General features: G+C 41.1%; 1 protein-coding gene across 9 annotated transcripts in view; it reads right to left on the bottom strand.

Moving 5' to 3' along the window:
* The window catches only part of SEMA4D (semaphorin 4D), a 99981-nt gene that overhangs the window by 34952 nt on the left and 49040 nt on the right, over positions 1-15989 (bottom strand). For 7 of the 9 annotated variants that reach the window (XM_041486743.1, XM_041486745.1, XM_041486746.1 and 4 more), the window contains exons 2-3: positions 9284-9346; positions 540-932 (exon numbers count right to left, since the gene is read on the bottom strand). The exons of 1 other annotated variant lie outside the window; for it this stretch is intronic. In XM_041486743.1, the coding sequence (XP_041342677.1) occupies positions 540-633 (94 nt within the window). In that variant the 5' untranslated portion in view covers positions 634-932; positions 9284-9346. Of the gene's footprint in view, positions 1-539; positions 933-9283; positions 9347-15989 lie in introns of those variants that run through there. One more of the 9 variants, XM_041486748.1, reaches the window with a different exon arrangement.

The raw sequence follows: 15989 nt of genomic DNA, 5'->3' as shown, positions 1-15989 counted from the left end.
TCAAATGCAAGAAAGTCATTGTCCTGTGAAAGACTTTCATATCTAGACACCATAAAATGCTGTTGAAAAAGGGCCAAATGATTATATTTTTTTTGTCTGTTGATTTATTTAATGCTCAAGACGACTCGGTGTCAAAATAGATAATGAGCTGGAGAGGTGCATTTTGCTACTGTATTCAGACTCCAGGTAAAAATTAATTTGTTTAAAATAAAATAGACCTACTGGGATTTTCTCTTGAAACAAGTTTCAGTTGCAATATCCTTCAGCTGAGAAAGACAAATTTGGAATTCCTCCTCTGTTTCAAATCAGCTCTGTTTTTAAAGCTGCTTGAAGGAACCAGAATCAGTTAATCCAGTGCCTGAATGACTTTTCAGTATTCTGGTCTTAAGCATTTTGTAGAGTGAGCAAAGTAACAACACCTGATCAATTCACAGTGAATTGGCTGAAAGAACCTAATGCCTCATGGAGTTTCAAATCCCACAAAAACCCTGAGGATGTGGCAATGTCCCATGTTACAATACTTAAATTTCTGCTCTTACCTTTGTGTTCCCAAGTGATCCTTGGCACTGGGCCAAATGCTATTGCCACTTCTAGCAACAAACCCCAAACTGCATAAAAAGCACACAGAGCCATCTTCAGTGTCCCTGCTCTTCGGGGTTCACTGGATAACTGCAGCAGGCAGCGTTTCTTTGACAGATGAAATGGAGACCCCAGGGAGTATTAGAGACCAGGCATTTCAGCTCTTGAGAGCAACACAACAAGGGAGGCTGGAACAACTGTACAAGTACGTGCTTTTCAGCAGATCACTTCAAGAGAACGCACATTTTCCAGGATGCTGCATATAGAGACTGCCCACACACTCCACAGGCTGCAGAGCTGCTGAGAAGTGTAACTGAGTGCATTCTTCTGTTTCGCCAGAGAAATAAATGATGCTGTGGAGAGAGGAGGGAAGCAAGAAGTAGAAGAGAAAGCAAACCAAGTACTGCCAAAAATAGCACTAATGTTGCAGTATTTCTACAACTGTCATATCCTAATTTGGACACAAAATATATTAATTGGTGAAAATCATATTCTTAAAAACAAGACACACATTACATGGCAAATAGGCAATAACTGAAAGCAATCATTTCAGTCCAGAATTCCAAGTGTAAATACTTTGAATTATCAATTATGCTTAATACACAAAACTTGACTCCAGTCTACTCTTTCAATAGTGTGTCAAAGAAAATCCCACCTCTCTGACCAGCAATAAACAAAGATAACAAAAACCACTAATATCACAGAGCAAAGTACATGAGAAGTGCAGCATTAATAGTAAGAATGGTCACACGATCTGCAGTACCTCCCACACTCGGGATCTTACCTAAGTCTTTTTTGAGTGAAGTTTCCTATAATGCTACTAACTCACTCAAGGTGTGCATGGGGTAGAAACACAGCTACAGAAACAAAGAGCTAATGCACTGCATACAAAACTTCAGAGAGAAAACACTTCAACAGTGAAACTGCTAGACAGATAGTCCCATTAAAGTCATTGTGTCCCTAAGTCAACTATTACTCTCAGACCACAAAAGGCCTGTCCTAATAACAACAAAACTGTTCACTGCTTTCTACACCATCTTCCAGAAGTCTCCACTCATCCTGTCTTCCTACAACCACTCCTGGACGAAGACTCCAGAAGCAATGAGTACACTCATCAATTACTTGATGATAAATAGGTTTTGAGGCCTGGACACTTGGAGTGGTGATGAAAAAAACATGCTGTCCTTTGCAGCACAGCACAAGATGCTAGATTTTCACTGTGCCACCACTGCCTGAGACACCAAGGTCACCGTCCCTCTAGTAAGGGACACACTACGATACAAGATTAACTGTAATACCTATCCAGCAAGAGGGCAAATGAAGGTTTATTGATTTTGCATGGCCTGATTTTGGTAGCAGGTGAGCTTCAGGGGTGGCTTGTGGAAGAATCTGCTAGAAGCTTCCACCACATCCAGTACAGCCACCCTGTGGCAGCTCCAAAGACAGACAAGCTGCTGGCCAAGGCTGGCCCAACTACCAATGGTGTTAATGCCTCCGTGAAAAACTCAAAACACAATTGGTGGAACAGTTTTAGTTGTGAGCAGAAAAGAGCAGAGTGAGAACACGTGAGAGGAACAGCCCTGCAGACACCAAGGTCAGTGAAGGAGAGGCAGGAGATGCTCCAGGCACGGAGCTGGGATTCCCCTGCAGCCCCTGGTGCAGACCACGGTGAAGCAGCTGTGCCCCTGCAGCCCATGAGGATCCATGGGGATGCTGAGATCTCCCCACAGCCCATGGAGGAGCCCCAGGCTGGAGCGGGTGGATGCCTGAGAGCAGGCTGTGAGCCCTTGGGAGGCGTGTGCTGGAACAGGCTCCTGACAGGGGCCTGAAGACCAGTGGACAGAGCCCAGGCTGGACTCCTGGCAGGACTTGTGACCCTGTGGGGACCCATGCTGGAGCAGGCTGTGCCTGAAGGAACAGTGACCCACGGTGGAGCAGTTTGTGGAGAACTGTTTCCATGGGGGTGGACTCACAGTGGAAAAGTTTGTGGACAAGTCTCCCATGGAAGGTGCCCCACAGTGGAGCAGGGACTCTTCTCCCTCAGCAGTGTCAGGAACAACCTGTGCAGCCCTGCAGACACCAAGGTCAGTGAAGGAGAGGCAGGAGATGCTCCAGGCACGGAGCTGGGATTCCCCTGCAGCCCCTGGTGCAGACCACGGTGAAGCAGCTGTGCCCCTGCAGCCCATGAGGATGCTGAGATCCACCCACAGCCCATGGAGGAACCCCAGGCTGGAGCAGGTGGATGCTATAGGAAGCTGTGACCCCGTGAGAGAACTGTGGAGAGAGGGGTCCTCATCCCTGCTGCAGCAGCCTCTCCTGGAAGGACTGCACCCCACTGAAGAGTGACCCAGGCTGCAGCACTTTTGGGAGGACTGTGTGTTCCTGGGAGGTACTCACATTGCAGCAGGCCAGAGAGCTGCTGCACTTGAGAGGGACTCACATCAGTGTTGTAGTGTGATTTCATGGTTTACCCCAGAACCCAGGTTTCTCCCCTGCTGATTCCCTCCCAGGCATGTCCACCATCCTTTCTTTCCCCACCCTGACCCCTGCCGAGCACTGTCTGTCCATCCTGGAATTCCAGAAGGGCGTCACGTGATTGGGCAGATTCAAAATATGCCCTCTACCCCCGGGGGCCATTGGGCAATGGAAGTGTCCTTTGTCCCTTGAGACCTCCTCTCCCATACCTGGCTGATGGGTTCTCTGTCCCTTCCCTCCTCCCCTCCCCCAGGTAAAAGGACGTGGTGGTCCAGGAGTTCTGCTGGAGGAGCTGCTGGATTCAGAGGCCTGTAGGCCGGAATAAAAACTCTGGATTAAAACCCTCCATCAGAGCCGACTCCTTTCCTCCACCACCGCCTTCAGGCTTCTCCAGCAGAGGGAAGCCTGAGGAGCGGACCCCTCTGTGAGAGGAAGCTCCATCCAGCCGCCACTGGAGCCCCGGCATGTCTGGGCTTGCCTCCATGCACGCAGCTGCAACTCCCAGCTAGCCAAAGTGTCCCTGGGGTGAAGCATCACAGTTGCCGCTATTTGGTTCAGCAGCAGGGCCAGACAAACCAAGGCACGTCCCGTCCACCAATATTGGTAATACCAATAAATCAGAAGTTCATGGAGAACTGTCTCCCGTGGGAGGGACCTCCATGGTGCAGCTGGGGAGTGACTCCTCCCGCTGAGCAGCAGGATAAACCATGGCTGATTAATTCACCATAATCCCCATTCCCTGTCTTCTTGCACCACTGGGGTAAGGATGTAGAGCTTGGGAAGGAGAGAGGGATGGGGTGGAAGTTGTTTTTCAGGGCTTTTTTTTACTTCTCATTATCTTGCTCTGATTGTGTTAGTAATGTTTTCAATTCATAGCTCTAATTAGAGCCTGCTTTGCCCATGATGATATTAGATGAGCAATCTCTACCAGTCCTCATCTCTACCCACAAACCCCTCCTTAAATTTTCTCCCCTGTCCAGCTGCTCAGGAGAGTGAGTGAGCAGCTCTTGTGGGAGCCCGGCATCCAGCCAGTGTCAACCCATGGCAGAAGGTTACGAAATCATTAGCAACATTGAAAGGGAAGGGACCGGTACCTGAAAAAAGGTAAAAAGACTAAGGGAAAGCTACAGCAAGAACATCCCTAAGTACAAGCAACATCCCCCTGGGAGGTCCTGGGTTTAAGAAAAAAAAGGCAAGGAATCTCTAATAAACGCAGCCAGTGGATCTTAAGTAAGGTGACCAAGCAGAAGATGGGCAACTACATGTGATCACAGGCAAGACTAAAAGATTTAGAAATCCCATTTATTTCTATAAATATCTTATTTACTAAGAAAAAAATCCACACAAGACTGTAACTTGCTCAAGCTGAACCCGTAACTTTTTTTTTTCCTGGTTTTTTTGGTCTTAGTAAGCACTTTGCATCAAATCCAACTGTTTGTAACAGATCATATAAATAGTCTTGGGTTTTAATCATGTTTTCAGTTAAACTTACCAGACTTTTTTGTGTGTCTTTCATCCTTCCTGTTTACCATCATATACAAGCAATTCCAGGTTTTGCTCTCCAATACATTAAAAGTGCCCAGTCATCCAAGTTACAAGGCATGACATATTCTGAGGCAAGCAAACAGCTTTACAGGTAAGTGTTTAAAAAGGGAACAATAGTTCAATTATTAAGTTCCAGGCAGTTTAGCTATTTTATTTTAAGAGAAATGTAAGGAGGAAAACAGCAGTTTGAACACAGCTAATCCTTTGCTTAATGCTACGTTTTGTTAGTGAGAAGACTGCACATAAACATCAATTCCCTGTTAACTCTTGATAGTATTAATTTTTTTAAATGTTTAAATATTTTTTTTAAAGCTACAGACAGGACATCTTAAATCTATCAGTTATGTACAATGCCATACAGCAGAGACGACTCCAGAGGAGACTCCTGAAGTCCTGTGAATTTTTTGGACTTTCAAATGAATTTGCAAATATAAGCCCTAGTAAAGAATCCTGAGTTTTCGTACAGTCACACTACGTTCCTAGTCTAGCTTGCCTACCTCAGTAAATGCAAAATGACAATGAAGCTTGAAACAAATTACATTATCTTTTGAAGGAAACAAAGGGTCTGTCTGGATCCTTTAATGCATGTTTTGCTATACAAAATGGAAATCTGTGATTTCATTCCTACTGTACAGGATTGCAAGAAAGGTCCTTTTTCACATCAATAAGTTTGACTTGTTGGACATTACTTGATCTAGGACAAAATTTTGCGTGTTACAAAATGACTACAGTGAGCATTACATGCCCAATTGTGCAAGATCCACTTTGTTCTCATTTCTATAACTTTAAGTAGAGATGAAAATGCATTCAGAACCTTGTCCTTTAATTTAGCCTTCAATTTAGTTACTCACCCCTGCCCCTCCCTTCCCTGCGCTGAAAATTATCTGGAGTAAGTCTTCCACTGGCATCCACTGAGAGGTCATTCATAATCTAATATGAACCTCTCTTTACATAACACAAGTAGTACAAGAAGGAAAAGTTAAAAAAAAATTTAAAAGGCCCAGACAGTGGCCTCATTTCTAGATTAACTCAGTTCCATCAATGTTCACTAGCTTTGATTAGATCTGAGTGCTCTGAATTTCTGAAAAGTTAGGTCTCCTAATACTTTGAGCATTACCCCAAAAAAATCAGCCACAATTTGCTTGGAAACAAGTACACTGAAGTAGTAAAGGAGAAAGAAACCTGAAATATTTGGTTACATAATTAAATTCTGATTAAAATAACCACAGGTCTACTTTTCTGTAGAACTGTTAAAAATTTTTTGAGGTAAGTAATCAGTAAATCCATAACTTATGGACTCTGACGATAATTTTATATCAGTGATGTAATGATGAAATGGAGCAAAGTGAGTTTTCTGTGATGCTTTTATTTATGGTGACTAAAAACAGGGCAACTGTAGAAGCAATCAACGCAGCTTCTGTCAGTTTGGCAGAGCACAGCTAGAAGCTCAAAGCTGTGAACATTCCCATTGACATGTAAAATTGTAATCCATGGAAAGGGAAACAGGTAGAAAAAACGTTCTGCTCTCTTGAAGGATAGGAATTCAAAGCTGTTAGAAAAATTTCAGGCTGCATAACTGCTAGTAAGGAATACTATTGCAAGTTTTGAAACCAGGGAGTTGCAATGGTATATAGTGACTGTTACAAAGATCAGAAACCATCTGTCTCTTACATCACCTGCGTCACTGGGCATCAAAGAAGCAGTGCTTTAGTCCACCTTCTGGAAAAATGCAAAATCCTAGTCATGCAATGTGAGAAACTGGAAAACCAGTCATGGGAAGGAGACTGTCGTCCTCCAGGACACAGAGCGAAGTACACACAAAGAAGTACTTGTGAACACAACATTTCATCTTTCAGAGATTTCAATTCCATAACCCTTGCCAGTACCTAGGTTTTTTTAGTAAGTAAGGCAACCCAGAGGCAAGTGTCTTCTTCCCCAGTCAGCATGGTACGGCTGGATCCAAGTGTATATCTCGTATGCGCAAATACCGTAAGTTAGCCAGATTCTGGCATTTCAAAGCTAGGAAATGGCCAATTTTGCAACACTCATTTTGAAATATTTTTTCTTCTGATAAACACTTAGTTGCATTATGCAACTTCTCGGCTTGGCTCAGTACTACATAAACTGCTAAGAGTACCTAGTTTTATTTTGTATATGAAGGTTAAAACCTTAACACACCAGAAACAGTCAGAATCATAGTTGGGACTCTTGCGATTCCTAAGAAATGATCACTACCATCACACAGGATCCAGCCCCTCCCTTGAAGAAAGCCAAAGACACGCTAGCCATTCTGGCCTAATGCCATCACCCTCTTCACGATTCTCCAGCCATACTAAGTGCCTCCATAATTCTCCTCCCTTTTGGTATTGCACTTTATTCTCCTCCACAGGGTTTATCTCTCCTTATAATCCTTATCTGCTCTGTACTTATTCTCCAACCCTTGCTGTCACCTACTCTTCTTCCCCAACACGAGCAATGCACAGCTCCATGACCACAGGTGATGCCAGCCCCACAGTGAGGCTGTCAGACAAAAGACCACCTTCCTTAAAGGAAGGCCCTTTAAAATACATACTTCCCTACCTCTCCATAAAATCACTGTCACATCACTCATTGTCCACAGACAGCAAAATGAGGACCTCACAGTAATTAATTACTGCAAGACACCCTTCCTTCCCACTGCCAAGAGTGAAACAACCATGACAGGTTGACAGGCAGTCTACTCCACTATTTTTAGATAATTAAAAAAAAAAAGGAAAACAAACAACAAAAAAACCAAAAACATTTGGTAAACTTGCAAGGAGTAACTTTTAAGTTACTGTGATGAGGGATATGAAGCTCAGTATGTGGAGACAGGCAAATTTATGAGTGAATTGCTTCTGCCAGCAGAAAAGGATGAGTTAAAGGATTCAACTGTCAGGGGGCATAAATTCCAAGTTCTCCCTAAATAACTTTCTTTTGAAGCTTTAAGAGAATACAAACCTGCTTTAATATTTATTGATCCCTATTTTAGAACAGATGTTCCATTTTAGAACAGATTCTAGGGCTCCATACTTGAAAAACAAACCAGAGAAATCCAACCATGAGATTTTGCTTAAACCTGTTTTTTTCTTTTTCAATTTTGTTTCCAAAACTCAAAGGAAAAGTTAGCAATATTTGTATTTTAAGTAATCAAAATTACACAGTGAGAAGTGTACAAATTACCTTTGACAGCTGAGTTTTATCTACATCGTTTGTGAATTTCAGACCAGTAAAGACAGGGTGGTTATATCCTTTGCTTCAGATCTCACCCTTTTAAAAACCTCAAGCACAATGCCATTTTTATACAGTCTCATGGAAAACATCATTATTTACAATCTCTTTATTATAAAATACATATGGATTCATTTTTCATTCATTCCTTACCTCAGGAGCTGAGGTAAGGTACAGCCTCAAACCAGGAGATCAGTAGCCCTTTATGATTAATATATACAAGTGGAGCATGGGATTATTTGCATTTTGAACTGTAACCAAAATACTTGGTAGTTGCTAGATGATTACAAATTAGATGAAGATTCCTAGGATAATTTGATGTGGTCTTTTTCTCTACCACAAAGCCTGCTGGAGGATGTGCACTAGTGCTAGAATATAAAAGCTGTGGAAACAAATACCCAGTTTTAGGCCAGAAATCAGTATTTTCTGTTTCTGCATGATAAATATGTCATCAAGCAGTCCACAGGAAACTAATGCTTGTGCTTAAAGAAGAGAATTTATCTTCAGAGGGATACTACTAGAGATCTGTTACTTTCTTAAACTCGCACTCCTGTTCTTTTACTACTACGTTCTTTTTCTGTGGGCAAAGATTATACGAAGATAAAGTATCACATGAAAAAAAAATAATGACAGATTAAGACCCTTATTTTTAAGATTATTGTGGATAGATCTCTAGGAACAGGATTCAACTTCAAAGAGCAACAGGAAAGAGCTAACTTGGATGCAAATTTATCCCAAATACAGAATTCAAGAGCTGCCCTGGGCATATTCTAAGACCCTTTTCTGCTTGACTGGGTACTCCCAAATATTAAACCTGGGTTATGACAGTGCTGCAGTTAAAACCAAGCAAGAAGGAAAGTTTCTGAAGTTCATCTTCTCCTACTAGTTAAACATACTGTCACAATAAAAAATACTGCTCAGTTTCTTTGTCATTTTTTCTTGGATTCATAGGACTGAATGATGCCTCCTGGCAATTAATGGCATATGTGAAAGTACCTGCATGTCTAAATTAACAGGTATGTGTGCTTTAAAAGAAACTATGCTAGGTGTCCAGCAACACGTTCAGAGTCCAACATCTCCAAAAGCAAGGCCAGGACCCCTTCATACATATAAACCACATAACACAGGGAAGGTGCAACCCTGAAAATGACCTTTTAGTGGTAACTAAAGAACAGGTAAATACAGAGTACGTTCCTGAGTGAAAGAAATCCTTCCTGGTAAGTTTCCTGAGTATTCTGGTCTTGAAGCAAAAGAATGTAACAAATCAAACTTGTAATTCAATCCTGATTTACATTTTTCAGTATGCACTAAGTCCCCAGTGTTCTTGAAGTACACTTATTTGTTTTGCTAACAAAGACATCTTTAACAGAGTCACCACGAATCCAACACAGCCCTCCTTGCTGTGGGGATGTACCTCTGGTTTCAACGTACGTACCTGCCACCCTTCAGAGCCTCCTGCACACCCCAGAGCTGGGAAGCCGTCAGAAAAGCGTCCTTTCTGGAAAGAGGTAAGAAACAGGCTTTGACATCAGTACCACATAATCCTGAAAGGCAAGTTTTGATATGCGAATTAAAATAAATCCTCCCCCAAAGTCTGGCTTTTGTTTTCCAAATTTCCAAGGCAGAACATTCCTGACAACAACCAGAACTGCCACATTTGCATCCAGTGAGCCAAGATCCTGATGTTGCACTTAACATCAACAAAATATTAAGCAGACCTGATAAAAAGCAGACACATCAGCCCTTTTAAAACTCAATTTGTATCTCCTATCCCAAGCTGGCTGATATCTACCCAGCACAAAATTACTCAGTACTTGCATTGCAGTAGCAATTACTGATACCAGTAAAAGTCTGGGGCCCCTCACACGCTGGTATGGGATGTACTAGAGAGAGGTCAGACACCAGGCAGCCTCACAAACAACTACCTTTACAAAATTTATATGAATCGGTTCCAACACCTTCCTCCATTATTAAAGAACTGCATTATGCACCAGCTTAGGAAAGAGGCTCTGGATATTGACAACGATACCCAGAATGCTCGTATTTATTCTGCTGTAATCACAGGTCAACAGTGGGCCACTCTGAAGCAATCACAACTGGACACAACAAAGCACTTATCCCAAGACTTTTCTACATAACATGTTTCCAATATGCAGACTCATAACACTGTTACATCAGACTGTATTTAGAATATGTATTTCCTGATCTTCAAAAATGCATTTTTACAAGGCTGAGCCATGTGAAGGGGTAGTGTTTTCCAAATGCAAGTCACTGACGGTCTGACGTAGATTTCACTATAGTCAATAGTAAAGGAGTTCCCAAAGACGCAAGTGGTAAGATGGTGCACCTGACAAAAAAATCTCCATTGCACTTCTCAAGGCTTAATTCTTGTCCCAGAAGATTATAATGGCTCAGAAGACAGAAGCCTCAAATGAAACAGGCTAGAGAAAATTATAAGAAGCAGCTCAGTACTGCAGGTCTGTCTCTAAGGGAGTGCCTATACATGGTCTTTTCCAGAGATCTTCAACAGTGCACGTTTTGTGGCTACCAGTATAGTAAAAGGCATCAAACAGCTACATCAAGCACACTTTCGCTTACAAAATAGTATTTTCAGTATATTTTGGGCTATAGAAAGGGGGCAAGGTAGTCTGATTCTCCCCACAACCATTTTTGAACAAGATGCCCCATGAAAATCCGTTACACCCATCCATGTTATCAACAGCCTGCTACTAAAGAGTAGCAGAATGTAACTGATTTACTTCTGATTTAAAAAAAAAAAAAAACAACTCATCCACCTTTCATTCTGTTGAAAACAAACTAGAGCAGGCAAGCTGTAAATCATCTGATCAGTTATGAAGCTCTCCACAAACCAACTTACACCAGATCACCTCTATGGCTTTAACTACTCAGTACTGAAGTGAATAGGTAAAATTTACCCAAAAATCCTGCTTGCCACAAGAGGCTATCAATCCACATAGCCACTATCGCTACTGGAGTTTTCAGATCCAAGTACGCCTCCTTACAGCTTATGCTCCCAGAGCAAACTATAATAACCTATTTTAGCTTCAGGTACCTTAAGGGAAAAAGAAAATTCTCTTTTGCCTCTCTTGAGAAAGCTTCCAGCAGCCTACAGCTTGTACAAGCACTTTCACTTAACAAAGCACTTGCATCTAAATGAATAGCTGGAGTAGGTGTGAAACTCCTCTGAAAAGCCTAGCAGCAAATCAGCTGACCTGTATACTTTCCTGGCTTACTTTAAACAGCCCGACTGGAGGTTTTCAAGTCTCGGCAAATAGCTCCAGGCTTCTGAACTATGATCTGAGCTCACTGAGGATTGAAAGACAGGTGGCAGCTGGCTGGAGGACAGGCCACCTCTCAGACAGCCTCTGGATCTCCACGGAGATGGTAAGAGGCAGATGAGCTGCTAGGCCTTCCAAGCTGAAGCTCAGGAACTCTGCTCCTATGAGCAGTCCATCCCTCCTCAGTGCGGTCCTTGGGAAGGGGCCAGTAACCAATCAGTGTTTCCAGCAGAGAAATCCACAGGCATGGGGATGGGTGTGAGAGTGCTGGGCCAAGGTGAAGGGTGGTTTGCAAGTAGGGGCTCAATCTTCTCCCTTGGTCACACTGCCACTGCTACACTCAAGAAACTACGCCCTGCTTGCCAGAAGCTATGACATAATTAAGCCCTTTAATCCAACTCAGATTTGAGCATGAAATTAAACATCCATGTGAGCACTGCAGGTTGGCAGACATCCTTCAGGTGCTCTTGTTCGACCCAAACCTCACAGGTGATCCTTTACAGCAGACACTGCAGAAGATCCTTAACAAACCTTATGCCCTGTCAGGTTTTAAGAGTATTTAAGTCTAAACTTATGAGGAAAAAAAAAAAAAAAAAAAAAAAAAAAAAAAACACAACCAAAAAAAAACCTCTATACTGTTTCTTCTGGCAATGATTACTTAAGCTTGGGGAGAAAAACTACACCAATGAATAGCTCATTATTTTGACAACTGTGACTAAGTCTTCAAAGATTAAAGAAAACACCTACTGGATTATAAATGAAAGACAGCCTGGAATACATTATGTAGAATACAGGGATAGTCACCTTAACGAAATTTTTCATAAAAGATCCACAATCTTTCATATTATGTGTGTTTGCATACACTTTATTTATTTGAAGGGCTTCTAATCTGTCGAATTCCAAACCACATTAACGTATTACAAGGTACTTCTGGCTGTCACATCCTACTTTCCTTAAAAAAAAAAAAATTAAAATCCAAAAACAACTACCATGTACTACTTTTCCTCCTGCACATCAATTACCATCCAGATCAGCAGCATTTCTTTCATTTTCTATTCAAGCACATGCCTGCTGTAACCAGGTCCTTGTGATTCTAAATGAAGAGGAAAAGAATGTAAACCCAAGAAAACTAGCTTATAAACAAATTTTCTTTACCTGGAAGTCTCTTTGGGAGCCCATAGGGGCAAATTTTATGTTTGGGAACATTTTTTGTGCTATAGCACTATACACCACCTTACTGAAATACCACTTCCAGATAAATACCTTGATAATCACAACTAGAACTATATTTGCTACCTCTATTTCAAGTCAGCCACAACCTATGCATACTGGCTTTCTTAGAAAAACTATTTTAAAAGCTTACATGGAAACCACAATAAAGTCAACATACAGCTATGAGTAAGACTGCACAGACAGCTGCTCACAGACAGCATCTGTGACTAAGAACTTTCCTGTTAATGTGTGGTTTTAGAGTTTTGAATTACATGAAAAGGTAGGCTAGACTACAAACTTCAAGAACAGTGCATATTACCATCCTATATTTAAATAATTGATCTGAAACACTAAAATAACTGCTGCTAACACTGCCCCCACCCACTGTGGATGGGGCTGGTGATTATACCCACACCACCTGTGCAAGATGCTGGGGGTGAAAAATCAAGTAAAAAACGTGCTGCAATACTTGGAGAGCAAAGCTGAAATTTTTTCTTCCCCTTTCCTGCCCGCAAAGTTTACTTTCCATTAAAAAATCTTAATTTCACAGACCCATTTACTTCCTTACTCACCCCTCTACTTTTCCTAAATATTGTAGGAAAAATAAGTACTTGAGCTCTAACCTGAAGCAGAAGCCCATGCTAAACCTTGTTCTGAAACAGTGAAGTGAAAAAAGCCCTGTTAGATCTCAAAAAGACATCTCTATCTCACCCAAACTCTGCTGGGATCCTCAGTTTTAATTCCTGTCACCTCAGCACTCCTCAGATCTCACAAGCATCTTCAAAACAGTCAAGAAAAATTTAGAGACTAAACTGGTGGCAGAGAGCTAAAAATGCCTCCTGCATCCCAATAACAAAATAAGAATACCAAGGTTGGGTCAGCTACTGCCATGGTAAGAGTTTCTCCATTTTTAAGCATATTGAGAGAATCTGTAGTTAAGCAACTTAACTTTCATGGAAGTGAATGAGAGCTTTCATGATAGTATCTATGCATCCCAACCCTTCTTCAGGAAAGGATCTGAGTGGGTTTCACAATTTCAACTTTCCTCCTGTTACAATACTGTACAAATTACTGTGAAGTTACAATACTGTACAAATAGCAACACAAGAGTATTTTAATAAAAAGCATGGTAATGGTTCTGAAGGAAATTCCAGTAAAGGCAAAGAACAACAACACAATTGTGTGAGACCAACAGCCACAGCGCATGAGAGAAGAAACAAGGATGCACAAATGCATAAAAAAAGTAACAAGTACAAGCACTTTGGCTTGAGATTAATCTTTTTAAGGCACCACTTCAGGGACATGTAAAATCCTTATGTATTCAAACAGCCTTCCCTCAGGGAGGAAAAAATTTCAGAAGGAACACTGCAATATTCTGGTCAATACACAAACAGTCTTTGGAGAGCAGAGATCACTGTGACCACCTCCACAATCAACAATTTTTCTACTTCAACAAGATCAATATAAAGGAGACAATTACTAGTCCTCTTGTCATAAAATCCCATGTAATCCATGTCTCCTTCTCCTTCTATCAGAAAAGGAGCAATCTGGGAAATTATTTGCTGGTTAAAAAACCTGAACAACAAGAACAGCAGATAAGCCTCTAAATCTTACTCTTTATTATTCAATTAAAAGTAACAGAAAATAGAAATCTAAATTCTGCCTGCATTTTTCATTGTTGTTCTTTATAAGATGTTCTTTAAGGTTCCTAAAGGAAAATCAACAGCTAAAAAGCCCCGCAAAGACCCACAAAAACATGTGTCTTACCCAACAGACTATCAGATGCCAATTATGGGGAAACATCTTCTAATATTAATGAGAGAAGATATCTGTTTCCATATTCATTCTGTCAACATGCCAACCCAGGAAAGCTAAAACTAAGATCAACATCTGTATTATACCACCTGCTTTCTTAAGAGCTTAGATCAAATAAGCAAATAAATTTTGTCACTTTCAGAGAACTTTTGTTCCTTTTCAACTATGTAATACTACAGTATTTCCTGGTTTTACTCTTCTGGATTGTTTATAGAAACTGCATTAACAGTGTTGACCTGTTGACAGGTCATAGTTCGAATATGTTTAAGAGTTATCTAAACACAGATTACAAGATACCTAGATTTCACAGTGTTTCATATTTAGTGTTTTTCAATGCTATCTTGGTATTTTTCTCTCTTGCCTTGAGAAATACACGACTCCGTCCCAAAAAAAAAAAAAACCAAAACACACCCACCCCCCCAAAAAAATCCCAAACAAAAAACAAAAACAAACCAAAAAAGCCCCACAAACACAAACCAACACCCCCCCCCAAAAAAACAAAACCAAAACCCACATGACATGAAGACTCTTTCACAATCTTTAGAACAGAATATTTTACTATCTTGATAGTGCACAAAAACATAGTTGTTCATTATCAGTTTCTAGTTTTTCAGGCTTTCAAGCCAGTTTTTAACAAAATATGCCAGTTACTGACAGGTTCCAGATTCTGAAGTTTCTTGACTCTCAGGGGAGATAAATACAACTACTACCTTTTCGACACAGCAGCAGTTTTCACTACCAAAATATCTCTAAGCCAGTTTGCCCACTGAGAACACTCAACCTGTTAGGCTGTGCATATTCCTGCACACTGTCAACACCATGAGCTGCTCAGGGACACTAAACAAAACCAGCTTTAAACTAGTTTTAAAAGCACATTCAAAACGCTGCCCTCCTTTTTCTTTTTAATTCCCCAAAGTTATTTGGCATTAAATGCAACAGAAGGAAAAAGAGGAGGAATTTTCACCTCAACACATTAAATTACAAACCAGTACTTCTTCAACTGCACAGCAAAACATTTTGCACCCTAGAGAAGCCTGGGAAGAGGTTACCTGTCAGTCCTGAGAAAATGCTTCTGTGTCGGATGAAACAGGCAACTTCAGTTCAAGGAGCCAGAGTCAGCTCCCTGGTTGTGTAAGACCTAGCACAGCCTCCCTGAGGGAGTTGCAGAAGGTTGCTGAAGTAGGGAATTTGAACCAAGTTATTCAAAACAGTGGAGAAGTAACAAAAACAAAACTTAACTGTCTTTGGCTATATAAATATCAGAAATTGAACCTTGCAGCATTATCTACTATTAAAAAAATCCCAATTAAAATTCACAGCTGGAATGCACCCATTTTTTGTAAAACCAAAACAAAACTGTTTGTGTCCAAAAAGACCCTAAAAAGCTATAGAAAGGGATTTCCTCAAGCATTACAAGTCATGCAAGGAGACCTCTGACATAAGAGCAGGTAAAATTTGTTCTAGTTCTGAGTATGTTTATCTTACTATCATGCATCATACCTGCTTTATCACACGTGCCACCTTGAAACTATCTTCCTCTCATGTTCAATTACACAAATCATAATGAGAATGTCACTAGAACTGGTTAGGACAACACTTCATAGCATGACAAAAACATGCCCGTTCAACATAGCAAGACAACCTGAATGGACCACAAAGGAATTCATACGTTCTTGAATCCATCTGTATCACATTCCCAGTTACATTTGGGATGAAAAACTACAACAAAATGCCACAAACAGGTCTGTGATTTTGAGTTCTCAGTTTTGGATGCAGAGAGGGGATGGAAGCATCACCACTCCCAGGTGCTTTACC

Source organism: Pyrgilauda ruficollis, unplaced genomic scaffold (genome assembly GCF_017590135.1).
Source record: "Pyrgilauda ruficollis isolate IOZ18807 unplaced genomic scaffold, ASM1759013v1 scaffold78, whole genome shotgun sequence".
Classification (NCBI taxonomy): Eukaryota; Metazoa; Chordata; class Aves; order Passeriformes; family Passeridae; genus Pyrgilauda; species Pyrgilauda ruficollis.
Note: the sequence above shows the minus strand (reverse complement) of the source record. Positions and strands in the feature narration are given on the sequence as shown.